This window comes from Protopterus annectens, chromosome 9.part0 (assembly GCF_019279795.1).
Source record: "Protopterus annectens isolate FY-2018-M chromosome 9.part0, PAN1.0, whole genome shotgun sequence".
NCBI classification, from domain to species: domain Eukaryota; kingdom Metazoa; phylum Chordata; order Ceratodontiformes; family Protopteridae; genus Protopterus; species Protopterus annectens.
The window spans coordinates 1,211,059,273-1,211,087,037 of NC_056743.1; the positions used below are offsets into that span (position 1 = coordinate 1,211,059,273).

Consider the following 27,765-nt stretch of genomic DNA (forward strand, 5'->3'; position numbering starts at 1 on the left):
TTTTTTTTTTGAAAACCAAGGAGCAGGGATAGTTTTGATTCTTTTTGTTCAGAATATAGCTGGTCCATTGAGTATGTTTCAGAATATCTTATTTAATTCAGAGCCAGTGTCATCCAAGGGAAGTTTTTTGACTATAGTTTAGTTGTAGTGCTACAGGCTATTGATAAAGGTTTCACTATGAAAGTTAATTACATTTCTAACCTCAATACACTGGTGTTTAAATAGTATATGGATTTGATGTCTAATTATATATGTGGGACGATTATTACTTAAAGAGTTAGGTAATGTCCCATAGGATGAATACTTTTCTGGTTGTGATGTTTGTTATACCTTGTAGGGGAATTAATTAATTGAAGAAAGCTGTGCAGTTGAATACTATCTGCAGGGTTGTCAGAGTTTAAGGTAATCCAATAAATTATAACACTGTCCAGGATTAGAGTTTCCTGATATATGTTGGTAGAGTTCCAGTATAGGATGTCCTACACAGTACATGTATTGTTTCCTGGGGAAATATACAGTGCATCCCTTATTTTAATACTGTTGCAATTAACATATTTCACAGCTCGCTCTCAGTGTATCTGAATGGCAAACATCCTGCACATGGTCACTAGTCACACATAACTGCCAGTCACACTGCAGTGAGTGTTTCTGAATCCCAGACATAGTCTGCCCTAAATAAAAATAAATAAATAAAAAATAAGTATAGCAAATAAATGCAATTAAAAGATAAATAAATTACTAAATGTTTGATATAAAACAATTGAAAGCAAACAAATCACTTCTTTCTAGATGATGTTTTTTAATCTGATTGGAAACGTGTAAACAGATTTGCCTTTACAGTTTGTTTATTGTTATGGTTTGAAAAATTAAACATAATAATGATAAAATTATAAAGTATTAGATGGTGCTAGTGAATTGTGTATATTACCAAAGTTATCACTTGATGCTGTTACAAAATGATGAGTGTCTCTGTTGGTGGCATCCAACACCCATGATTATGTTAAAATCCTTGCAACATAGATCACCCTGAGCTTTGTTTAGTTTTGAGTTTCTGCAACAAAACAGAGATCCTCCTTCAGAAAGCATCCATTCTGCTTGTTCTGCTGTGCTTCAAGCTACAGTCCTTTTTATGTCCCATTCTCTCTCTTACAGTTATGAAAGCCATGAGCTATTAGTGATATCACAAATGGAAGATTATGATAACATATACATAAATTGTCAGGGCAGGTGCAGTCAATGAGGCAACCCCTTGTTTCAGTGTGCATATGTGAACGATGTGCTATCAATACATACAAAACACTTATTTTACTGTTAGGCAGACAGACAAGACACACACACACACATCCACACAAACAGACAGACGCACACACACACACACACACACACACACACACACACACACACACACACACACACACACACACACTGTTGAAAACAGGTACATTGTATACACACAAGTGCACAAATCTGTTACGCATATGTAGTGATGAAATTGCACCATCCGAATACAGAAAGCAAAAACATGCTACATGTGTGTGCACAATGGAAATACACTCATTCTAAATGCATCCATGCAAAATAAAATTCATCATTAATATCACATTCCATATAATCTGTTTACAGATTAATTAAATGAAGCCAGAAGTAATTGCTACTCCAGAGTTCCAGCAGGAGAGGTTGCTATGGCAACTTCACAGCTGGAGGTCTCTCTTAAACTCAGGAAAGAAAGCAGCACAAAAGAAGGAAAGGAAGCTAAGTATCTTCGAGCTGCATATGGATAGGTAGCCACCCAGACAAAAACATAGCTATGATAATAAATAGCTAGAAAGAGGTAAATTCTGTATACAGATTGACAGATACATTGACACTCTCTTTAGTTCTGTGAGTAAAGGCAGTAAGCCGGCTAAATTCATTCTTCATTATCAGACATCTAGCTCATATCACTGGCATAGATTCTGTCAAAATGTCAAAAGGGCTCCATTTATTATATTATCAAGAAGTATGTCCAGATCCACAGACTACCAGTAATAACAAATAACAACGGGCATAATCCACCACTGTTTTCATTTCTTCACATACTGTATTTGTCCATCTCGAAAATGAGAGGGCTTGTCTCTAACTGCTGTCGTTCTTTCAACAGCACTGAGTTCATCACAATATGCAAACGTCTCTTGCTGTCTCACATGGTACATATGTCTGTACATAATCAGTTGAGTGCCCCTTGGCTCAAATCTGAAAATACTACATGTGACGAGCTGATGAATATCATTACTACAATAAACAGCATAAAACAAACAGAGGACTTCAGTCTCCAGTGATGACAGTTTTCTACCTTTCACTTCACTCAGTACCTTTTAGAGAGGTGCTGGAAAGCACTGTCCATTTAGGTAAACAGAGTGTTTCAGATATGCGTCTGGAAATCTCCTTTTAACCAGATCAAACTCTGCAAGTGCAGAGGGGAGCCTGTATTGCTCTTGCACAAGTCTGTACCTAGCCATACCGATGCAGTCTCTTGTAATGGCATGCCTTCAGCTTTTGCCACTATGTAATTCATCTCAGTGTGCAAAAGTCAGCACTGCTCCTACCCTGCTTTGTACCTGTCTCAACAGACATGGAAATAAATAATCTCCGGCACTCACCATTTAGCACCTCAAATCCTTCATAATGTGCAGAAGCCCAAACAGATGTACACCCTACCTGTTCTAGCAGATAAAGATGCAAGTCTGCGGTGCTTTTTGTCTCTCACAGTTCACTAGCACTAAATTTATCTTTCTTGTTTTAAATTTTTCTTTGTTCTGAACCATTTTATTCCTGACATTCATACAGACTACTTTCATTTAGGGCACTCCAACTGTGATATTCCTGACTTAGCATGATGCATGCAGAAAGTGGGGGAGGATGGAGAAAATGAAATAGAAAGCAAAGGATACAATGAAAGCATGAGAAGTGGGATGTAGATTTAAAGTCTGCAATCTAATGGAAATCCCCTTCAGTGTGTGCTGTTTTTTTTTATGGCTTTTTTGGGTTCATAGCGCCGTTTACTCTGGATTCTACTGCTGGTAAGAAGTGGAGGCTGTTGCTAGGAGACACTACAAACGTCAGGCTCTGACCTGAAGGGGAGCTTGAGCAAGTGAACAAGACAGAGACAGCATGAGAAAAGAGACTGACTGAAGCAGAGAAAACAGAGGGAGGGAGGGATTGTTTTTTTTTTTTACTCCTTTGCTACTTGCTGCTTGTACAACCGAAGCCCATTTTCCTGCAGACCAGAGACATAGAAGAATGACTCCTTGTCTAATTCATCAAGGGGCAGACACGGGCAACTACCATACAAAGAAAAAGAATAAAAGCAAATAAATCTTCCTTGAGTGCCTTTTCAAGAGGACAGCTCCTCCCCCATAAAACTTTGTGGTTGTGAGATCTATCTTGAACTATTGAAATATTTGGTCTGGAATGTCGTTAAAGGAAAGGGTGGTCCCATCAGATGTGAGTATATAATTGCAATTATTTAGATGCTTTGTATCTGCTGATGTATTAAATCTTCTTTCTATGTCTTTCTTCATTTGTTTGTTTCTTTGGTTCTCCCTTTGTATGCCTTTTATTTCTTACACATATTCAAATTTCCCTCCTCTGTTTTGCTTTCTTTCTCTCTCTTCTTATCAGTATCTTTCTCTTTTGTTTCTCCTGGCTTTTCCCGTCCTCATTTGCATTCTTTCTTCAGTGTAATTGCTTTGTATTTATTTTTTGTCTGTGTTTTTTACTCTCTCCTTGGTTTCTCATTTGCCCACATTGCACAGTCATTCTTACTTCCTTTAGCCTTTGCTAATCTCTTCCCTTAATCCCATCCCTTATATATATATATATATATATATATATATATATATATATATATATATATATATATTTGTTTTACTTTCATTGTGTCCTTTTCCTCAGTTTTTGATTCATGCATTATCCATTTTATTTCTTGCTGCCTTTCATTTTTTCCTGCCGTCATATTATTTCTCTTTGTTATTTTTTATCTTCATTTCTCCCATCCTGCATTGTACTGTATCAGCCTTGGTGTGTGCACATCTTTTGCTGTTCTTTTCCAGCAGGCTAAATCTGATGGTATTTGCCGTGCCTCTCACAGCCTCACTATTATAAACAAGATTATGTTTTATACAGAACTTGAATATTCTCCTTTTCATTCAAAGACATACTGAAAGTCAATTCATAATTGAAAAACGCACTGGTTGCACTTTTCCCAGGTATCTCACTTGGCTTCCATCTTGTACATGGCATAAGCAGATTTTTTTAAATAAAGTTTTTAGATTTTATGCAGATTGGCATGATAAGATCCTAGAATTCTTATTCCACAGAGACTGCAACAAAAAGAAATGTTAATCACAATTCATGTTGGCCTTTTCTCTAGGAGAATTCTCCCACTACAAAGAAAATAGATTGTTTTAGTTAGATGCTCTGCCTGCATTTAGACATTTCTGATTTTTCAGTAATTAAAATTTGCAGTCCAATGGTATACAAACACAGTCATCTCCTTTGAAAAAACTGTATTTTACGTAGAAAGGCAATGCAATCAGTTTTTGTGTAGTCTAGTTATTAAACAGTCTAGATGATAGATATTGGCATGGTAAGTGGAGTGGGGGTTATTTCTCCCTGATTATGGAGTAATATTAGTTTATGTTTTCTTGGCTAGTGTTTGAAAACTCCCTGGTATATTTGCATTCCTCACTTCTGACTGCAGACTGCCCAAAGTATCTACCACACTTGTAGAAAAACATGACTTCCTCTCATCTATCTGATCCTCTTTCCCTATGTTGATTCACCACGTTCCCACTTATCCTGATGCTTATTTCCTCTAAAATTCAATTACTGCCACTCTTCCCCAATTACTGTACTATGCTAGTATATTTAACAACAAAGCAGGTATTATTTATTTATTTGGTTGGTTGGTTGGTTACTAGGTTGTCCAGATGTATTGTAGTCCTTTATTAGTGGAGACCTGGGAAAAAAAACTCCATCAAACATCATCAGCTGAAGGAAGTTGACAAATTATAGTACATGCACATAACAGATTAACATTTTACAATGTAGGAGAAAATGCAAATAAACTAACGTCTCCAGTAATACATTCCTATATAGATAATGTGCAGCAAGCTATACTCAATATATCCATATGCACATCAGATTATTGCTGAGATTTCCTAAAATTAGCAGTTTTCGGGGCATGTATCAGAGCTGTGGGCCAGATGTTAGTGGTGGGAATTTTATCAGTTATATTTGATTTGGTTTAGGTAATAGGATCACTGCATTTTTTTTAATATAGCAAGGCTACTGAAGCTGGTGATTTCACAGGAAAGATCATTCCATTGCTTTAATATATAGTTGTAAACAGGAACTCTCCATATGAGTTGTGCAATCTGTACTTTTTGCAGTTACCTTTTTGGAAAGGCAGTATTGGGCAAAGCAGGCTGTACAGCATGATGTGCTGGGGTGAGATAAACAACATGTGTTTAAATGAAGAGCCAGGAGAGGCGTTTAAGAAGGGTGCAATGATGAGGTGTTTACACCAACCAAAGAGATTCCTGAGTGGACAACAGTGCTACAATAAAGCTTTGACTCTGAGTGGATGATTGCAGTCATTAAGTTTGCTCTCTTGCTCTGTTACTACTTACATCTGATGTTTTCATTTTATTAATACTATTTTTATCTGCTTGTCATTACTAAATATGTGTGGGCGAATGAATGCCTGTTTATTTTTTTCCAGTACAGATGATACTTGTTTGCTTAAAAAATGCACTGCATGGAAATTCAACAACAAAAAATAAAAATAAAAAATGGTTGTTTAAAAACTGCGCTAAAATTACAGACACTGATCACACCATTTCTTTTTTGCTTTTGCATTGTTAACATTTAAATTAACTATTTGCATGCAACCATTTTCTTCAAGGTTTATAATGTTTACTAGGCTGCAGTTCTTCCCATAGCACTGGGAGTGACAGCACTAAGAAGTAAAAAAGCCAGCCACCTGTTGTCTTATTCATTATATGAGTCATTAATTACCAGTCAGGCATCAGGGTCTGTACAGTAATGGAGTGCGATAACTTGCCGATGATATTAATGGAAGCATTCTATACTGTTAGATAACTATCCAGAAAACACATTAGGAAAAACTAACTGCCTCTGGGGACTGCTTAAAACTGAAATGCTGCGTCAAATACTATTATGCTAATTAATAACTTCCAAAACATGAAAAAATGCATGCTGAAACCACGGCTTTCTGTGCCTCATTATTTATGTTTATATTAGACTGAGTTGTGCAGACAGGCTGCCTAAGAAAAGAAGTTCAGTGTTAAGGAAGGGGCTCTTCATTTAATGAGTACCACCCTAAAAAATAATACATATAACTGGATTTTATAGGCAGAAACAGATTTAGATTATAAGGAACATAATTTGCCTTTTAACTAAAGTGACTCTGTTGAAAGAAGACAATTTTGAAGTATGTGTTTGACTGTCTGTGCCGTGATGGTCAAAAGATAAAACAATAGCTGTTAGTCCAGAAACTATTTCCCTCCTTTAAAAATTACTAGTCAAGAGTGATCGGATTATTTAAATGGAAGATGGTTTTTTGTTTAAAAAAACTTACACAAGTGGACATTTTGAGTGCAATTTTATATACATTCAGCTTCTGCTTCATGTACCTACTACAGATTTTCATTTATTTTGTTGTACCCATAACATGCGTGATCCTCTGCAGTGTTTGAACTACCTGAAATGTTAATACCATCATAGCCTACTGCTGGATATAGCATATGTGATGTCTCAAGCAAGATGTGATATTAGACATGGGGGTCTGCAGCTAAAGTGCCTAAGAAAAAGGATGTTAGAACAGGACAAAACTGTTTTCTTTCCTCAGCTTAAAGCAAATTTCTACAAATAATTATGATGATAAGCTAGTCAGAGAAACACAGAAGTAAGAGGGAGAATGCATATTCCGTGCTAGTATCACACAATGTACTGAAATGATGACAAGGCCACATTTAAATCTGCAATATGTAAGACTGAATCTGCAATATGTAAGACTGAATCAATACCAAAATGATGGGGGCTACAGGAGGATGTTCTGTGCCTGAGAATGTGTATGTGTGTGTGTGTGTATATACACTTATCTGCAGTGTATACATGTATGTGTGTATATGTGTATTTGTGTGTACTAGGCATATCAAATCTGGACAAAGCCAAAATTAATGGGGGGGGGGCAAAGGACAAAAATAGGGGCATATTTTAAATATTGCTCTTATAAATGTAGAAAGTTGCTAGAACAACAGGGTATGTATTAGGATACATTTTCTTAAGAATACAAAGTGTGAAACTCAGATATCTGCCGTTATTTAGTGACTTCAGTCCTCTATGATTTGCAAAAAAACTATAATTTTTTTGAAGAACAGACCGAAAACTATGAGGCAAAAATCTGGACAGTTGAGAGGTATGGTAGTGGGGAAAGCTCATCAAACATTTTAAGAAATGAACAAAGAAGCCACTCTTAAATTTGCTATATACAAAACTTAACAAGACACAATAGAGATTGGGGTTTATGGTAGTAAATGGACTATGATGTTTGCAGATGACATTGTGATCTGTAGTGAGAGTAGGGAACAGGTGGAGGAGACCCTGGAGAGGTGGAGATATGCTCTAGAGAGAAGAGGAATGAAGGTCAGCAGGACTAAGACAGAATATATGTGTGTGAATGAGAGGGAGGATAGAGGAATGGTGAGGATGCAGGGAGTAGAGGTGGTGAAGGTGGATGAGTTTAAGTACTTGGGATCAATAGTTCAGAGTAATGGTGAGTGTGGAAGAGAGGTGAAGAAGAGAGTACAGGCAGGGTGGAGTGGGTGGAGAAGTGTGTCAGGAGTGGTTTGTGACAGACGAGTACCAGTAAGAGTGAAAGGGAAGGTCTACAAGAGGGTAGTGAGACCAGCTATGTTATATGGGTTGGAGACAGTAGCATTGACAAAAAGGCAGGAGTCAGAGCTTGACGTGGCAGAGTTGAAGATGTTAAGATTTGCACTGGGTGTGACGAGGATGGACAGGATTAGGAATAAGTATATTAGAGGGTCAGCCCAGGTTGGAAGGTTTGGAGACAAAACCAGAGAGGCAAGATTACATTGGTTTGGACATGTGCTGAGGAGGGATGCAGAGTATATTGGGAAAAAGATGCTAAGGATGAAGCTGCCAGGTAACAGGAAAAGAGGGAGGCCTAAGATAAGGTTTATGGATGTGGTGAGAGAGGACATGCAGGTGGTTGGTGTGACAGAGCAAGATGCAGAGGACAGGAAGAAATGGAAACAGTTGATCTGCTGTGGTGACCCCTAATGGGAGCAGCTGAAAGAAGAAGAAGTTTATGGTAGTAAATGGCCCTCTATATCGTCAGGGCTGAGAGACCGATGGAGATATTAGCAGAAGGAGTGCATTTTGGACCCATCTGGACTGCAAGAAGGAATGCATGAAGTAAGTTAAAGAGGTGTACAAGCCTGTAATGTCACATTTAACTTCAGATCAGGGGCTTCAGAATGAAAACTACTTCAAGCAGTGAGAAGCTGCACTTATACAACCTGTAACTTAAAAACTGTGGACTGTGCACAAAACTCCGCTGAGCAGTGTGGTAAAGAACTGAGGAGAGTCTTTTACAGACATTAATATAATCAGATAACCTGGACTATACAACTGCATGCATTGCTAGAAGACTCCAGTCTGACATTTACTCAACAGAGAAACCAGAATGAGACAGCTTATACCCCTGTGGTGAGTGGAGAGTTTTAGTTTTGTGAAATTAAGTCCTCTTTTTAAACAAACTGTTCTTTAAAATTCAAGAATGCAAATATTTCTGTTTTGCATTTAAAACTGAAAAATATCAATATTTCATCTGAAGTTTTTCTTATCCTGTTTTGGGACATTAAAGCAATAGGTAGCAGCTTTTTGCTGTGTAGAGCCTCTTTTATCCTAGAAGACAGAGGGGTAACAGCAGTTTTGTGACATCTACCTCGAATAGACTGAAATATAAGCTGTACAGTAGGGTTTCACCCATTCAAGGAAACTCATCTCATCATAACTGTCCCCCTGCACGCCAGCATGTGTTATGAAACAGGTCATATGCATTTTACATAAAACAGTTTCTGCTTAGTTATACTATGTCAGGAAAAATATCCATTTGAAATCTGCATTTTACACATATAAACTCAGCACCATAATAATGACTTCCATATGAACAAAGTGAAAAGACTGAACAATGGAAAATGAACAAACTAAAGAATGATATTTATCAGGAGGACAAGTCCCTGTAGCCCCCATGCTGAAGATTGTGACTCCATAAACCTGCAGCCTAATTATTTTAACTCTTAAGACTTCACACACTTTGGTGGCAAAGGGCATTTCCTATTCCTTATGCAGTCTGTTGTGCTCTAATCCACTGTTGAACAGTCAAGTTCCAGAATTCTTACTTTTACTTTTACAATGTTTTGGGATCACTTTGCCCTAAATTAAAAACTATCATTTCCAGTTTATATTATACCCAACCAAGTACAAATCCATAAGAATTGGTGAGCCCATAAGATATCAGTTAATCAAGTTTATTGACATGATCAAAAACCTAGCATGGTTAAAGACAAACCGGCATAGATAAAGAAAGAAAAAAACATCTACTGTGGTCATATTTATAACCTCACATATAAATAGCAGTAAGGAAATTTCAAAACCTTAGCAAGGCATGCAGCCTTGCACTCATTTTTATGTCAGTCCATACTTTATTGTTTTTGACATGAGACATCTGATGTTTATATTTATTGGCAGCCCTACCCCACGTAGGTCCATAGGTTGGAATATACCTTCTTTGACATTCGGTTCTCCCTTTTTCGCTGTAAATGAAGAATCTTTATCTTGGTTTAGTCCTTACCAGTATTATGGCACCTGTTGCCTCTGCCTGAATCCTCCTTATATGGTGGAAGCTGAGTTTCCTGATAAGTTATTATACTCTGTTACTTATAACTGTTAAATGAAGCAGTGTCTAATTATTTAAAAAAAAGCATGTTGGTGAAGTCTGATACTTCAGGTGTCTTCCTCGTTACTTCTATTACTTATCTATTCCTGCACAAGGTCCCCTCTCATCCTTTCAGATGATTGCTTGAAGAAACCTGACATTTTTCATCTTCTTCCAGTTTCTGTCTGTTCACGAAAAGAGCCCTTTCCATTTATGCAAAGTACATGCTTCTGGTATACACACCTTCTTTCCCTCAATTTCCTTCTTGCATGACCCTGCAGAGTCCTCCTGTCTTACTTGAGATATGCAACTTCCTGTAACCCTCTAATTTTCTCTCTGCAGTATGCCTATCTGTGCATATACCCCTCTTATTTGAGTTGAGAGTAGTTTCATGAACTTTCTCAAATTTAGTCTGTCTCTGCTGAAACCCCCCAATAAATTGTAATGGATGGAGACTTTCTGGAGCTGTTTTGGGCGTGTCCCTTCCTGGGTGAGACCCTGGTATTGTGGAGCATAGTTTCCTGAGACTATGTCTCTTGTCACCTGCTCATAGGTTTGTGCCAGTCAGAATATCTCTGTCCACGTGGGAACTATGAAACCTGCTTCTAACACTTCTGGTTTGTTCCTAATAGAACTATATTAACTCAAAGTAAGAAGTAAACAGAACACAAAGCAGGTGATGGACACAGGACTTCTCTTAGATGATTTTGTATAAAGTCAAATGACTGTTAATATTTTGTTATTTAAAATATATAGCAGCTTAGTAGCAGTGACATAATATTCTATGTAAAGCAGAGAAGGATTTTTTTCTAATAGTTAAGTGGAGAGTCCAGCTGAGGGGACTTTGTCTCACATCTCATATTTTTAAAAAGTAAGAGGGAGTGGGGTGAGAGTCTCAAAGATTAGAAAGTTTAGAAAAATAAATAAGTACATACAAACAGTAAAAATATTCTGGTGATTGTGTATAAAGTTATGAAGTGAGATGACCTCTGTAGGTGTGAGAGGGTACAAAGACCCTACCATATAACTGGTGAATGTGAATGTTTTACTTTCATTCTCTTGGTGTCCTTCCTGGGCATGGAATGAATGTTTTTAAGCAGAAGCACCTGATGGCAGGACAAGATTATGCTACAAAATGATCCTTTTATGACATAACTGTCAACAGGCACTGAAGGTATGTGGCGAGATGATGAAACATTCAAGTGTAGACAGCAGCTGGAAGATGCTAGTGACACCCATTCACATGCCCGAGTCTTAGCATGACACGTGGATGCTTTTAAAGCTTAACAACTCTGCACCAATACTGTACAATTATGCCTTTTGAATATTTGTCATTTGTGGCCAAGGTAAGGAGGTCATGCAAATGACAGACTTGTTTAAGCATGGCACCAAGGTCTGTGTTAGAACAGACAATAAAAAAAAAAAAAAAAAAAAAAAAAAAAAAAAAATTTCTCCTTTCCTAAACTTTAACTTTTTTAGTGTTTCATTGATGATCATTTTTTTAGTCCTAGGCTTTATATTTTAGTTTCTGTGTTCCTCCATTTCTTGTGTGTGGAGGGGTTTCTTTACTTTGGGAGTGAGAGTAGGAGTACTGAGCTGTGTTTGTTTTGTTCAGAGGAGTTGGTTAAACAGTTTGTTGAACTTTGTTGGCCATTTTGGGTCATTTTTATTTTTCCCCCTTTTGCTAAGCACGCTTTTTTGGCGGACTTTTTTCTGAACATTGGTGCATAGCTCCCTCGTGGTCCCCTGCAGAGTGGAGAAGCCAGCAGAGAGCAGAAAAAGAAAAACTTGGTTCTTGCATTTTAAGTATTTTTTTTTTTTTTTTTTTTAGATCTTTTATTTTTTTTACTGTTTTTGTTTTTACTGTTTGTTTTTTACTGTTTTTTTTCCTTATTTTGTTGCTTAATTTTGTTGATTGCTTTGATTGCACTTGTGGGCTAAAAATTGCTTAAAAGTAACTAACGAAGCTTATTTACCAAGTTTTTCCACTGTTTAAAACAAAGCATTTAATTTAAACACTGCATTTTTCCTAAAAAAAAAAAAAAAAACCAAAAAAAAAAAAAAAAATTTCCCTCCTTTCCTAAACTTTACTTGCTGATTGTTCCAGTGATCAGATTTTGCTGTTGGTGTTCTTTACTTTCCATTTCTTGTGGTTTCTGTGTTGCTTTCTTTGTGTCTTTAGTTTCTTTTACTATCTGAGGCAGTGGGGGAGTTTTAAGAGCTGAGTTGTAATTTGAAGCAACTGGTTAATTTGTATATTTTTTGGATTGTTGCTTTTTTTTTGCCCCCTGCTATAATTTCAGCTTTTTCTGGCTTTTTTCTGGCTGGCGAGCTTTTTGGCATTAGAGAAAGGTCCACTTAGCTCGTGGTGCAGCTGCAGAGTTCCTAAGCCAGCGAACGAAAAAAGCAACTTTCTTGATCATAAGTATTTTAAAACTTTTTTTTTTTTTGTTACTGTTTTTACCTTATTTACTGTTTATTTGTTTGTTTTATGTGTTTGTGATTTTATATTGGTGATTGCACTTGTACTTTGAAGCTTTGATTGTTGTAAACTAAGCTTAAAAGTGTGAGTAAACAGCCTAAATTATTTAAAAGTTACCAGCCTTTGATAGCAATGCATTTTTAAAAAAAAGCAAAAAAAAAAATTTTTCCTGTCTTAAAAAAAAAAACAAAAAAAAAAAAAAAAAAAATCAGTTTTGCTTTTCTTGAAATTTGTACTTGTTCTTGTGTGATCAGATTTTGCTGATCCCTCCACTTTGGTTTCGAGTAGTTCCACCAGTCTTTAGTTGTCAGGAGTAGTGGTTTCTTTCCTCACAGAGGTTTGTCCCAGGGTATGAAAGTATGTGATGAACAGTGAATGGTGAAATACCACAACAGTGTTGTTAATTGTCATTTGAGCTGTGTGCACATTTTGTGTTTTACAACATTTACTAGTGAAGTATTTTTTATCCATCAGAAATGGTATCAAAAGAACTACGGTGAATGACAGGCTAGCCATTCTTCTGCTATTTACAAAGTAAAATCCTTACCAGTTCTGTGAGCAGGACTATGACCCCCTCCCTCCATGGTGCTTATTTGCTTTTTGAATATGTTTCTACATTACTAAACAATGGATCCTCTTACTATGTAACAGGAACCACCCTGTATTACTCTGCAGAAGAAGCCATCCTCTTCATGGAGAGGGAAAACTCCACATTGCTCTCACTGGGTAACTGTCTCTATGATACAACAGAAGCACTCTCTTACTCAACACGTCACCATGTTCTTTAAAAACAACATCACAAACAACCCAGTTTTGTCTGGAGAACTTCTTACCAACATAGAAAACACCCTTTTCCTAGTTTTGGGAACATTTGGAACTAGGACATCTGTCCCACTTTACACAGTGAAGTTCACATCCTCCATAGCCTAGATGACGGCAGTGAAAGTACAGTTCTGTAAGTAAATATACCATAGCAGTAGATGTTTGAATGATCACTGCTGCAGGAGCCTTATCTACATAGGTCAGCCAGCTTCCATAGCTTTATGCTGCCACACAGCCAAATCATCAGTCAGCTGAAGCTGAGCTGACTAAAAAGATAGATTTGGGCACCAAGCCCTTCAGAGCTTTCATGCCAACAGAGAGAGGGAGGCTGAACCCTAAAAGAACAATGTTAAGAAGAACAAAAAATAAGTGCCCACACCCTCGCATAAGCAACACACACAAAAAAAAGAGATGGAGAGAGGGGTGGCTACTGCAGCGGTGATCATTCAAACATCTACTGTTATGGTACAATTATTTACACAGCTGTTCTATTTTCATCATATTGTTTGCAGGAGCATTAGCTATATGAGTAGATTACCCTAGCTTACTACATTTTGGAGGTGGAAGAAGAAAGGGAAGGATCCAGCAGTCTGTGGAGAATGGTTCTAGCCTGATCTAGACCTCGAAAAAGAATCAAACTTGTAACACATTGTAAATGTATGTAGAGAGGACCAAGATGCTGCTTCTAGTATACATTTAGAATCAAATCCTTTCCAAAAAAACATAGTTAAAGCCAAGGCCCATGTAGATTGAGCTTGACCCTGCCTGGAATGGTTTTGTTGGTGAGTGTAATAAAAGATAAAAAGTATGTAGCAAAAGATAAAAAAAATAGACATTTGGAAATAGTCTGTCTTGACACAGGTTGTTCCTTCTTCTTACCTTTAAAAGAAGTTAACAATTGATCTAAAGAGCTGAAAGATTTATGTCTGTCAGGATAGTACCCAAGTTATATGTGACCATCCAAGGTATGGGGTATCCTTTCTCCCGTATTTTTCAGTTTAAGAAAGAAAATGGGGAGATGGATAGTTTGGCTTAAAGTAAACCACTTTAGGCATAAAAGAAGGATTAGTTCTCAATGAAACCCTGTCTCTGTGGAAAATAAGATAGGGTTTACTCACCATAAGAGCTTGCAACTCAGATACGCTTCTTGCAGAGGTCAGAGTAATCAGTAAAACAGTTTTCTCATGTTAAGAACCTCAAGTCAGCCAGATTAGTTGGTTCAAATGGAGCAAATGTTACCTTCCCTAATGCAAAATTAAGATCCCAAGGAGGGGCCACCAGTTTTCTTGGAGGCCTCTTCTGCAAAACCTCTTTCAAAAACATGCTAACATGAGAATGCATTGAAAGAGGAGAATCCATGGGCAGACATGCTAAAATGGCTGATAAATGCACCCCTGGCAGAGCAGTAAGAAAGGCCTTAGGATAGTAACTCATTGAAACACAAACTCCTAGATTAAAAACAACTTTCTTAAACAGAAAAATGCAATAAAACAGTTTTTATTGTGAAGGTTCTTCCCCAAAGGGAACTTATCTGCCCAGAAGAAGAACAGTACAGGCCAACTGTCAGTCCCCAAAAGCCTGCAAAGCAGCACTATCTTCAGTGCCAGGAAAGTTCTGAAGGGTTTGGCAACCAAACTTGTCTTTTTAGTTGGCTCAGCTTGTGCTGCCTGACAGTTTGTGCATGTGGAAGGTGCCCTGAAACTTTGGAAACGGGTTGGCTGTTACATACTTTGCAGGATATAACCCATATAGCTAAGGCAACACTGCAACAGTGATTAATGTAATTCACATCTAGCATTACTAATCAAGAAACTGCTCCACTGTCGTCATGGCTGAACTCAGCTTTCAGCCTAGTAAGTAGAACTTTGCTTTACTCTGCAATGGGAACTGCTTCTAGTTCCAAGCAGACTAAACCCACTAGTATAAGAACACCTCTTCCTTCTCCTGAGCAAAAAGACCTCTTCCCGTCCCAATTAATAAGGCAAGATACCTTATTCAACAACAGGGATTACTGTCCTTAAATGACCAGCATGGTAACCTGCCTCCCCCATTACAGAAAACTCCTGTGTCACCAAGCAGTGGGAAGTATTTTGATCAGATGTAGTCCTCTTTTCCAAAAAGGAACTGCCTCTGTACCCTGCATTGAATAATCCACTTTTCTGTAAACAGAATTCTTGCTTTAAGTAGTGCAGGAATGCCTTTTCTGTTACCAGTTAATGTCCAATGTTGTTCCAAACAGTAGGGAAACTTCTTCCAGCTAATAAATGTCAGTCAAAGCTCTGATCAACAGTGAATATACTTACTTGTTAAAACCGAATTTTAACTTTACCAGCCAGCAAAACTTAATTCTACCAAGAAGAAAGAATCACCCTTTCTCTGGTAGCATCAAGTGGTAACCACCGCTACACCCAAACAAAGGCTATCATATTCAGGAGGGGCATTTTAATTTTTGTCACAGTACAGAAGGCATTCTTTGCCCAGAAGTTGTAACTTCTCCATTCGGGCAATAAAGTAATAATTCCCTGACTGTCTCATACTGATAAAATCAGCCATACTGCCATGCTCAGAAGGAAGCCCAGAAAGGAAGACCCTCCCTCACAGTGGGGCAGTTAGCTTTACATTTAATTGCCCCACAATGTGAGGCACACAGCTATTACTATTACGCTCCTAATAATACTCTATAGTACCAGTACAGTAGTATGTATTATTGGTCTAGATGATATATGCAGTGGCATGTAGGAGTTGTAAAAAAATATTTTCTGTAAATGTGTGACCATTGTAACAATCCCTCTCACTATAAAAAAGCTTCACTTGTTTATAGTAACATGCCATCCTCTGCTCATTCTATGGTATCTTGCACTTGTTTCAAGGGTATAAATCTGTCATTACTCACCTGGGTTGTAGACTATATTATCATTTTTGGAGGTCTGTACAAAAATTCTTATAGAGAGAGAGGAAGAGGTAAAAGAACATCAAACATAAACAGCAAATAATTAAAATAAACATTTGTTTCAAGGCTAAATATATAATTGTCTTGTTATCAGCTATACTGTAATGTAGCCAAAGGTCTTGGATTTTAGTAGATGGCATTGGAATATTTTGTGCAGGTTTCATTTGTTTCTTTCCTGTGTATTGATAGGTAGGTAGTGAAGTCATTGCACTGTATGCACATAAGTAAAAGCAAGTCAAACTGGCATGCTCTTGTGGTACCAACAGTTCCACAGAAGTAGGAGTTATGATATGTGTGGCTATGCACCTGGGTATGTGATATGTATGCATATGACAAATTTCAGAATGAGGACCAGTAATTATTTCCATCAGCCAAGATACAACAGAACATACAGAACATTGAGATGAACATTTACAAAACCTTGTCAGCTTCATGTAAGTTGACAGGAATTAGTGGTAACAATACTGGCTGCACAGGTGAAGGAGGCATTATGGACAACTAACTAATGAGCCTTCTGGCCAATAAAATGACTATGCTATGAGCCCTTTTGTGTGTTTCCCAACTTAGGCACATCCTGCCACAAGATGAAAAAACCCAGTCCTCATATTGTAAAAACACAGCACCCACATATGCAATACTACCACAAACCAACTAGCTTGAAATCCTTTGCTGATGGCAATTCAAGACAGTCTTGCAACAGTAACAGTTAGGGGAACAGCAATTTTGTTTTACAAAAATAGGATAGTGACCTGTGTGATGATACTTTTTTGTACTTTTCTGCTTTTTTTCTTTGTTTTAGACAACAGAGTTATCTATTTGCATTTGTAGTTGGTTCTAGGACCTTATTCTTGTAGCTTAATTTGCAGTTGTTGGAGGACTGTGTTCTATATTATACTGCACTTCTATTTCCACAAGTAGAATTACATGTAAAAGCTAGCCATTTGTATTTTAAACACTACTGGGCCTTAGACTTGTAGTTTTATTCACAGTTGTGGCAGAATTGTATACTACTGCCTGATTTGAGCCTTATTCAGTCATTTATTAGTCTGTTTTTTTTCCATAAACAGTGTTACTGGTAATTTTAAGCATACTCTGGTGCCTTAAAATATATCAGAATTTCAATTGTGGGAGTATTGTTTTTTCTGCTCCAAGATTTGTGCTTCAGTGCTTTTACAGCTCCTGCAGTTTTATTCTCTGATTATCATGTACCTTCTTAAAGTGGCATTATACCATGAGCCCCCATTAATACTCCAAAACATGCACGCTGATTGGCCAGCGTGCACGTTGTAAATCGACTTATACTAATGGAAAAAGGTCCAGTCGCCCGGACATTTTCCATTAGTATAAGTCTCTTTTAAAACACTGTCTCGCTATGTTAAAAGAGTTTAACATAGCGACACAGGTTTAAAAAAAGCAACAGAGATCTCCGTTGCTTTTTTTAAAGCTGTCTCGCTATGTTAAACTCCTTTAACATAGTGACACAGTGTGTAAAAAGCAACTGAGATCTTGCTTTCTCCATTGTTTTTTTTTTAAACCTGTCTCGCTATGTTAAATGGGTTTAACATAGCGAGACAGCTTTAAAATAAGCAACGGACATCTCCGTTGCTTATTTTAAAGCTGTCTCACTATGTTAAACCCATTTAACATAGCGAAACAGTAAAAGCAATGGAGATCTTGCTTTCTCCGTTGCTTTTGGCCACAGCTCTGATGTACTGCGTAGGCATGCGCAGTACATCAGAACTGCCATTGATACCAGACATCTGCGAAAGGGCAGCAAAGAGGCATTATACAATGCCATTATTTAAGAAAAGTAATTATTTATTTTCTTAAATAATGTCATAGTATAATAGCAATAACCCACTTCTGGGTGTGGGTAATGCGGGATTTACCCACGGTTGTCTTTGTTTGGTCCCTCAGGCTTCGCCCTCGGGACCAAACCACGCCAACCGTGGGTAAATCCCGCATTACCCACACCCAGGCATGGGTTATTGCTTTATTCTAGTCTTGTTCTTTGTGTCTGCCCCATCCCCACTGAGACATTAAGCTAAAGTTTCTGAAAGACCTGCAATATTGGCGCTATTTGATTGGATCCCTGTCTAGCTAATCTGTTTCTCCCTTTAATTTTTCCAAATCCTCCCACGCTTTTCCTGTGGTGGTTTTATAAGGCTGTGTCTCTGGCCTCCGCCCCTTATTGTAATCTGATCTCCAAAGTCCCTTCCTTCTGCTTCTCTTTCATTGCTGTTGTCTGTTGTATAAGATATTTAAGTACTTCTCCCACCAATTGTTTTCCATAGATCCATGATACTGAGTGCCCACCATGTAAACCAGTATTGCTCCTGAGTAAACCTTCTTTACTACAGATTGTCTCCTGCTCATTTTCCCAGGGCTCAGCAAAGCTTGGCATCCTAGCCTTTGTTCTAGAAATGTTTTACTTGTATCCAGTGCCATGGCATCCTAGCCTTTGTTCTAGAAATGTTTTACTTGTATCCAGTGCCATGGCATCCTAGCCTTTGTTCTAGAAGTGTTTTACTTGTATCCAGTGCCATCCAGGCAAAGCCAAGTAATTCTGATGGTTAGATCATACTTACTTAAGTAATTTTGAGTGATTGCTACTGTTTCCTGCTTTTATTTACACATTTTACTGTATTTTTGTAAAAAAAAAAAATGCTCTTCCTCTCATTGTTACTGCTGTAAGACTGTTTTGAAATCACCTTCAGTGAGGGATTTCCAAGTAGTTGTTTGATTGGTTTGCTGGTAGCACTGCAGTTTTGGGTCTCTTCTGTGTTTTTACATTAGGAGGACTAGGTTGATTTATCTTGTGGCAGGTGTTTGCCTGCTCTGTGAGAGGTGGGAAACACACAAAAGGGCACACAGTGTAGTCATTTTATTGGCCATTGGGTGCATTAGTTAGTTTTTTTTTTTCCTGTGCTGCTATAAATTTAGAACATATGAGTGGAGATGCTCACTGCCCAGCCGCATGTAGCAGTGCCCTGTACAGTAACAAACACCTAGAAAGCAAATTTTCCCTGTAGAATGGTCTATAAAACTGTACACTGTAAAGCAATAAATAAAGAGCAAATGTCTTGCACACCGCCAAGCTAGTTGGAGGTCATCTGTATCTCCTAACATGGTTTTTTTTTCCATCATACCCTGATCTCTAAATTTATTAACTCCATGACTGCATCAAATCAAAGAAAAGAGAATAACTGCATTTTGTTTTTTCTCTGAGTTCATACAACCTTGGATGTAGAACATTTAGAGAAGGCTGTCTGTGTGGGGGTGTATACCCTGCATCAGGGCTGCTAAGGACAAAACTCCCCTTCAGAAACAGATGTAATATGTTCTTTTTTTTGTTTATTGGAGTGATGAAATGGGGCATAGAGACAGTGAGGTAGGAAAGTGGGCTGTGGGAAGTTCATCTCTGGGAAAACAAAGCAGAGCCATGAAAATTTAGACTACAATGCTGTGAAGTGGTTCATAAGACATGGTACAAGAAAAGCAAGAATGAAGTTGAGTGAGTAAAGGCAGAAGAGTTGGTGACATGCCTCTGCAAAATAAAAGAGTTTTATTACAGGTAACATGCATCCAACAGAATGATTTGGAGGTGATGTGATTGGAATCAGGCTACTCATTCCTGAGTAGTTTCTCTGAGTCCTTCCGGTTGCATTTAGTTTGGGTGAATGTTACAATGAATGAGAATTCAATTTGTAAGAAAGCTACATTGAAAGAAATTCCCTTTGGCTGAATGAGGTTGCTGCTGTACTTGTATAAATTAGTGACCTTAAGATAAAGACTGAGGTTTATCTGGCATCTAGGAATGTGGTTTTCCGCGGTGGTGCAGCGGTTAGCGTTGTCGCCTCACATCAAGAGGTTCTCCCGTTCGATTCTCGGCTGAAGCGCCTTCTGTATGGAGTCTGCATGTCCTCCCCATGGTTGAGTGATGCTAAAGACATGCAGGTAGATGCGAGCATGAATAGGCGTGCCTTCTTTGAAGGTTGGGCATTGGGCTGGCAACTTGGCACTGTAAAAATCCACTGCCAGTCATAAGTGACCGGAGTTCCACTGTGGCGACCCCTAATCAGGAAAAGCTGAAAGACTAGTTTTATGTGTTTTGTATTTTGTGCATGCAGTTTTTAGTCTACTTAATAGATACATACACACACACATTAACAAAGTGTATGTATGTATATGTATATATATATATATATATATATATATATATATATATATATATATATATATATGTATGTATGTATGCATATATATCCATCCATTCATCCACAACTGCTTTTTCCCATTTTATGCACTTGGGTACTGGGTGTCATTTCAACAGTAACAATCATCTAGTGCCAAGGTTTACACCACTGGGCATATATATATATATATATATATATATATATATATATATATATATATATATATATATATAAATTATATTTCTATCTAGCTATCTATCTATAGATGTATATGATTGCTATATGAAGTATTGCTGCACGCATTTTATTACATGGTGAAACGGTGGTGTTATCTGTGGCTGGTACAGTTTGTGGATTTATGTAATGGCTGAAGTTCATTATTATTATTATATCGACCATTACATAATTCAAGGGTCTTTGCCCTGTTTTCATGTTCGTGAGACATTGGAGTTAGTATAGTTAATTTCTGTGAGCGTGGAGGCAGATACCCATATCCTGGGGTGTGGGGGAGAAAAGCCCCCCCCCACAAAAAAGCTGTTTTTTGTTTTACTTTTCGTAATCGCAAATATAACATACTGATTTATATTTCTGATTACTTTTTTGTGATGAGTTTAGTGGGAATTAATAGTAATCGCAAGTGAGCAAACTCACCAGCAATTATTCATTATAAACTGATATACTTCATTACACCTTCCTTATTGTATCCTGTTTGCATACACCTTTCATTATTCCTCTCTGTATGAAAGGATTTTGTTCTCTCTATATATATGTATATCTTGCTCTTTCTGCTATAATTCTTAACACTGCTGGCATGTTGCAATGTTATAAAGTTTGTTCGCATTTACCTGTATTCTTTTGTTGTTTACATGTTTTATATTTGCATTGATGTGAGCCTGAAATTGCTCCCCATGGATCATTGTTCTTCACTGGTAAACCAATTAAAATATATACAAAATAAGTTGAAATGCTTTTTGGATTTTATTTTACTTTGTTTTTTCAATTATTTGGACTCACTTAAATTCCCTTTGATAAATTATTTTTGAAACACACATCCTAGATCCAGTTTGGCATGACACATTTCGCTGGCTGCCCCTTAATATTTTACTAATTACTATTAATTAGTCACATTGCTTTCTGTGGCAGATCATACGTACTCATAGTTAGAATTTAGCAGACATTCCAGATTTATGAATGTAGAACATCTGACAAAACATATGCAAAGGCAGGCATGCATTTGGCATTGTCATGAAACATGTACTACACACAAACAGAACTTTACAACACACAAGTTCAAACAATCTCCCGCATGCACACATTCAATCACATGTATATGTATATATATTAGATAGCGACTTGCACACTTAAAATGCTGCCAGAAACAGAAGAGTATTATTTCAAACACAAGCACATAATGCAATCTCTGATAAAAAAGCTTGCTCAAACACTGTTTCTTACGCACCATCTAAAAAGATATACACTTAAATATTGTTTAAATATGCATACATAACAAGGTAATCTTGTATAAACAGGTTTCTATAGACAGATTAATATTTAGATTAATGTAACATACAGACACACCCTGACAGACCAACCTATAGGAACATGTACATATATAGTACACATATATAAAACATATTTGTAAATAAAACAAATTTGTGTACACACATATGCACACAATTCTACATGTGTACATCCATATGTTTAATTATTAGAGATGTTATACAGAAGCTGAAAGATTCCTTCCTCCTCATTTTTTCTGTAATTTCAATTTCAGGTTCATCAAAGAAATCTGCAGCACAGAAACAGACTGATGGCTTGAATATGTCTGGAATTTGAACGGAGACATGTAGCAAACAAGTTACTTTGAAAAAGCAGCCCTTCTGGGTTTTTTATTAGCATCAACCAGAGTTGTCCAGTGGTAGTGCCTTAATCCTTTCTCAATGCCTCTTTTCTCCACCCACAAAAACAATAACAGAGGCTTGCCAGCAGAGATCTATTAAGGGTACCAGTTCTCCTGCTTTGGATTCTCTATTAAATGGCAACTACAAGTTGTCACTTCATTGACTGCAAATTTGGGAGTTCCATATCTTTATTTTACCCAAGATACAATGTCAAGGCAAGATTTAGGAGTAGCATTCCTTTGGATTTTCCAAACACAATGTGAGAAAACTGCATCCCCAGATGTCAGATCTGCATCCATAAAGCAATCTCCACTAAGGCGTAAGCAGTGACATGTTTCATGGATGTGCCATCTTAATTTCCAGGAAGAAATCTACATATTTCATCTAAAGGACACATCTCCAGGAATGTCTCATGTGGCTTGGCCTCTGATATCCCCAGTGGTGGAACAAATCTTTGACTTCCCTGGGCTAAGTCCATCTACTCAAAACACCATGGCAGTCAACAGCTATAGAGCAGTAACTCAACGGCCTCATATTTGTTTGCAGAACTCTTTTCATCAGATTCTACTTGCCTGGGGTATCAAAATGACTTTTGGGGTGCCTTTGTTACCCTTTCTTTTTCTGCTGTTCTCTGCCCCCTTAGCTAAAGGCTGCCCAGTTCTCTGCAGCTGCTGGGATAGAGTAGTAGACTGTAGTGGTAAGCACTTGTTCTCTGTTCCACTGGGCTTGCCATTAGATATCCATAATTTGACACTTGCCCATAACCGGCTGACATCCATACCATCTGGTTACCTCTCCTGTCACATGGAGCTCCGCTTCCTGGACCTGAGGAATAACTCCCTCTCTAGCCTGCCTGACGGACTGTTCCTTAATCTGAAAAAGTTGGTGTTGCTAGACCTCAGCCACAATAATCTCACACAGGTGACTGCTGCTATGATGCAGCCAGCCCACAGCCTAGTTCGCATCAATCTTAGTCACAACTATCACCTGACGAGGATTCACAGTTCCACACTCCGAGGAATGATGCAGCTTCAGGACCTGGACTTACGCTTCAGTGGCTTCTCCTCTCTGAGCTATGAGGTCCTGGAGGGCTTACCATCTCTTATCTCACTGCAACTGTCTGGAAACCCTTGGGTCTGTGGTTGTGCCATGGAACCCCTACTGAAGTGGTTGCGAAACAGCATCAAAGGATGCATCATTGGTAGGTCTGTCTGACATGGACTACTGTATAACTTCTTTTAGGCACATGGTGAGAGATTAATCTCTGTGTAGTAACACAATGTACATGTAATAAAAAAGGTTATATAAAATCTTGTAGTGAAGATTAATAACCCAGCTAACTGGCAGACAAAATGAGGTAGCATAAAATTTCAACAGTTTAATTTAGAATAGCCACCAAAATAAGAGCTATCAATCTGCTGAAATGTCGATAACCAGCATTAATTTATTTGGCCCCTTTATTGCTGCTTTTGTTAAATGGAGTATTTCATCTAGTGTTGAGAGTGCAGGGGTGCTGTCTTCTACAAGTGGAGAGCCCCTGTGGAAACATTTTCAAAAGTGTTGTTCACTTATATTGAGGTTGGTTAGCATTCAGTCATTTAGTACAGAACCTGTATGAATGTACAAAGGAATACTGTATACTGCTGCCTGCAACTGTGAGACTACAAAAGTATGGACACGGCAAGCTGTGCTTGTGCATTATTATATAATAACATCATTTCAAGAGGACTTTGAAGCTTGAAGAAAGATATGTTTGTCAACCTCTCCACCTCATAGTGCCTTACCACTACTGCATAATGATCCATTTCCATTAACAGTATTTGGGCTTCCTGTACCTTACTCCCAACACAATTATGTTATTTCATGGAGTCATCAGTGTGCTGGGGGTGGGGTTCAGTAACAAGTACATGAGCCAGCATCTGTATTTCTGACAGATAGCCAGCGCTGCATCTCTTAATTATGATATACTAAGATTCCAATGCCTTCACTGCCAGAAACACAAAGTGTGTGAACTAAACAATCTAAGTATTGATGTCAGGTTCCGGGATTTGCCAGATCACATAAGCACTCAGGTACTCAGATCACTTACCCCTAAGTACAAGTATGACTTAGTCATACTCCATGTGGGCATGAATGACTTGAGATGTACCTCCTTGGACTCTATGAAGAGAGACATAATTGAGCTCTCAGAATATATGTCACAGGCAGATATGAACCTGGCGGTGAGCAGCATTGTACTGTCTCCAAGAATGATGCCACAATACCAGCAGAAAATGATCAACTTTAACAACAGGCTTAGCTGCTGGTGTCATTCCAAAGGGGTCCAATACTTGTCACCCTGAGAGGACATGGTTGACAGGCCACACTGCTTTGACAGGGATGGTCGTCACCTGTCATCTCTAGGCTTCTGAATATTGGTCAAAACATTATCGGGTTCCTATTACGTTGTCAAATTCTTGAAACTTCAAACCTGCGTACATCAAACTAAGATGATATAAGTTTCAAGAATTCAAACGTAAAAAAAAAAAAATAAATAAAAAACCTAAAACCTACCTAACTGTTGCAAGCAGGGGGGCAAGATTTCCCTTTACCGCACTTTAGTGCGATCTCAGAGTTGGTATATTTAAAGAGCAGGGGTGTGGGTGGTGCATGGGGGCTTGTTCTCCTGCTTACAAGACTTTATTTGGTGTTTTTTGTTTTAATTTTTATTTTTTACCGTTATTGAAGTTCTGACACTTCGAACATAAGGGTTCGACCTTATGATGTTCGAAGTTTCAGAACTTTGATAGCGTAATAGGAACCCAACATTATCCACCCCTAGAGTGTCTTTTTGGGCAGACAAACCTTCCAACATAACAAAAGCTACTCAGGACAAGCTAAAGGTGTTACTGCTCAGTGCTACAAGTCTCAACAAGAAACTGCAGTCCCTGGAAGTGCTCCTCACCCTGGAGAATGCTGATGTCTGTGCAGTTACTGAAACATGGTTCAAAGAGACAGAAAGCACTCTGGCAGTGCATGGCTATAATGCCTTTCATACATTCCAACCACCCACTGAACATGAAAGAGCAAAAGGTGGAGGTGTATCTATATACATAAAGGATAAGCACACCTCAAGGCTGGTCAAACAATATGACATGCTTGAGCTACTCCATGTCCAATTAACCATGGGAAAAATCTATTACTATATTCTTGCTAACTAAAGGTCCCCCATGATGAACCAGGAAACCCATACATCACATCTAAAGTTACTAGAATTACTCATCATCCAGCCCAATCCCATACTCATGGGTGATTTTAACTACCCCTCCATTAACTGGGAGGCATACACTACCACTAACGAAAGATTTCTTTACTTTGTAAATTCAAATGCCCTGGAGCAGCTATTTTGAAATCCCAATAGGGGAACAAATATCCTAAGTCTGGTTGGTACTCACATATATGGGAGAGAGCTGCACCCTCCTACTGTGATATCCTCACTGGTAAGATCAGATCACAAAGTGGTCTCCCTTGAAAGAAAAGTAAAACTGGTCACCCCTACCCCCAAAGTTTAAGAACTTCTGTAAGGTAAACTGCCACCTATTAAGAGACAGTCTAGCTAGTTTCCAAGCTCCCCCAAATCAAGAAAACAGAAACTTTTGCAGACGCATACACAAAAGCCCTATATGGCCATATAAACAACTGTATAGAAATTGCAGTACCAGACCAAAATAAACTCAGGTCAAACTGCAAAAACAAGATACCCTGGCTGACCCCTGGTATTAATAGTTTGTACAATAAAAGAAAGAAATTCCTGTCAAGGAGTAAGAGGGAATATGCACAACAGAGCAAAAAGTCCATAATTAGTCTAAACAAGCAAATCAGGGAACTAGCCAAGTCTCTAAAAGCAGACTTTGAGGTAAAAATAGCTCTCAAAGCTAAGGATAGCCATAAGGCTTTTTTCAGTTATGTCTGCAGTTTTAAGGGCAATGCCCAACAATGTGCAGAATTAGTTGTAGATGGCATTACCTATACTCAACTGGAAGATATAGCAAATCTGCTGGATGACAAATTCATCTGAAATTTCCCCTCCCTATCAGCCGCAGTTCTCCCCCAAGAAAAACCCTCCACCACTTCACCGCCAATTATCACCAAAGAACAGGTTGCCACTGAGCTCTCTAAAGCTAAAATCATGGCTTCAATGGGGCCTGAAGATATACCAGGTTGCCTCTTAAACAGCTTAAATCAGGACATATCAGGCCCATCAGGATCTGTATTTAACTGTAGTCTCAAGACTGGCTTTGTCCAAATATTTATTTATTTTTTTATTTCGCATTTGTTAACCGGGTTGGTCCAGCTGGGTAAGAATTTACCCTTTTTCAATGGAGACCCGAGGGGAAAAGCCCCAAACAGACATACAAATACATATGAATAGAGACAAACTAACAATATTACAGAGCAAAACAATCTTATGGATACAATGAATAAGAAAAACATAATGTACTCAGTGGAATAGTACATAGCTATATATTCAAAAAGTGTAGTAATAGGTTGTAACAGGAGAAACAACAATAATAAATCCAGCAGGTAAGCAGGGGGGAAGTTAAGGTTGTAGGTAATATAATGAAAAGAAACAAGGTATAATTAGTTTAGTGGCTAGAAGAAGAATTGTGTAAGTGCAGGGGCTTCAGATTTGGGGGAAAGTAGAGTGGGAGTAAAAAGTAGAGAGGGGTGACTGCACAAGGGGCCGTAGGTCAGAAAAGGGAATGGTGGAAAAGATAGTAGAGGAGGGATGTAGTGATCTAGAGGGAGGGTACAGAAAGAAGAGCAGTTGGATAAAGTAAGTTATAGAAAGAGGAAAAAGGTTTTATAGAGTAGACTTAATGGTGAAGTGGGTATGTGGAGAGGGAGGGGTTAAGTAGGATGATAACAGGTACATAAAGGGTTGTTATGGAGGTACACTATCAGGTCATGTTTAAAGTTGGGAAGGGAGGTATGACTTCTAATATGGAGTGGAAGATTGTTCCAGGTAAGGGAGATGGAGTGTTTATAGAGTATTTTACCTATGTTCTTGTTGGGTTTATAGACTTGTAGTAAGAGTTTATCAGAGCTGCGCAGGGATCGGGGAGGGGTGTACCAGGAGATCAGGTTGGACAGAGATGGACAGTCAGAGTTTGAATTAAGAATTCTGAAAGCTTGAATCAGCTGACATTTGGTCAAAGGGTGTGGGAATTCGAGCCAGTGTAATTTTATGAGAGCAGAGCAGTGATGGGATTTATAGGGGCTGCTGGTGACAAATCTAGCAATTTTGTTATAGGTTTGGTCTAGTTTTGCCAGCAGGTTATTTTGTAGATTGGAAAATAGAGGGGAGCCATAGAGGAGGGCGGGGAGGAGATAGGATTGGGTTA

General features: G+C 38.2%; 1 protein-coding gene across 1 annotated transcript in view; it reads left to right on the plus strand.

Annotated features, from left to right (window-relative positions):
• Window positions 1–3,080: 3,080 nt before the first annotated feature.
• The window catches only part of LRRC55 (leucine rich repeat containing 55), a 123,010-nt gene continuing 98,325 nt past the window's right edge, over window positions 3,081–27,765 (plus strand). The window contains exons 1-2 of the mRNA XM_044084133.1: window positions 3,081–3,483; window positions 22,255–23,582. Coding sequence (XP_043940068.1) covers window positions 22,724–23,582 — 859 coding nt within the window. The 5' untranslated portion in view covers window positions 3,081–3,483; window positions 22,255–22,723. The remainder of the gene's footprint in view (window positions 3,484–22,254; window positions 23,583–27,765) is intronic.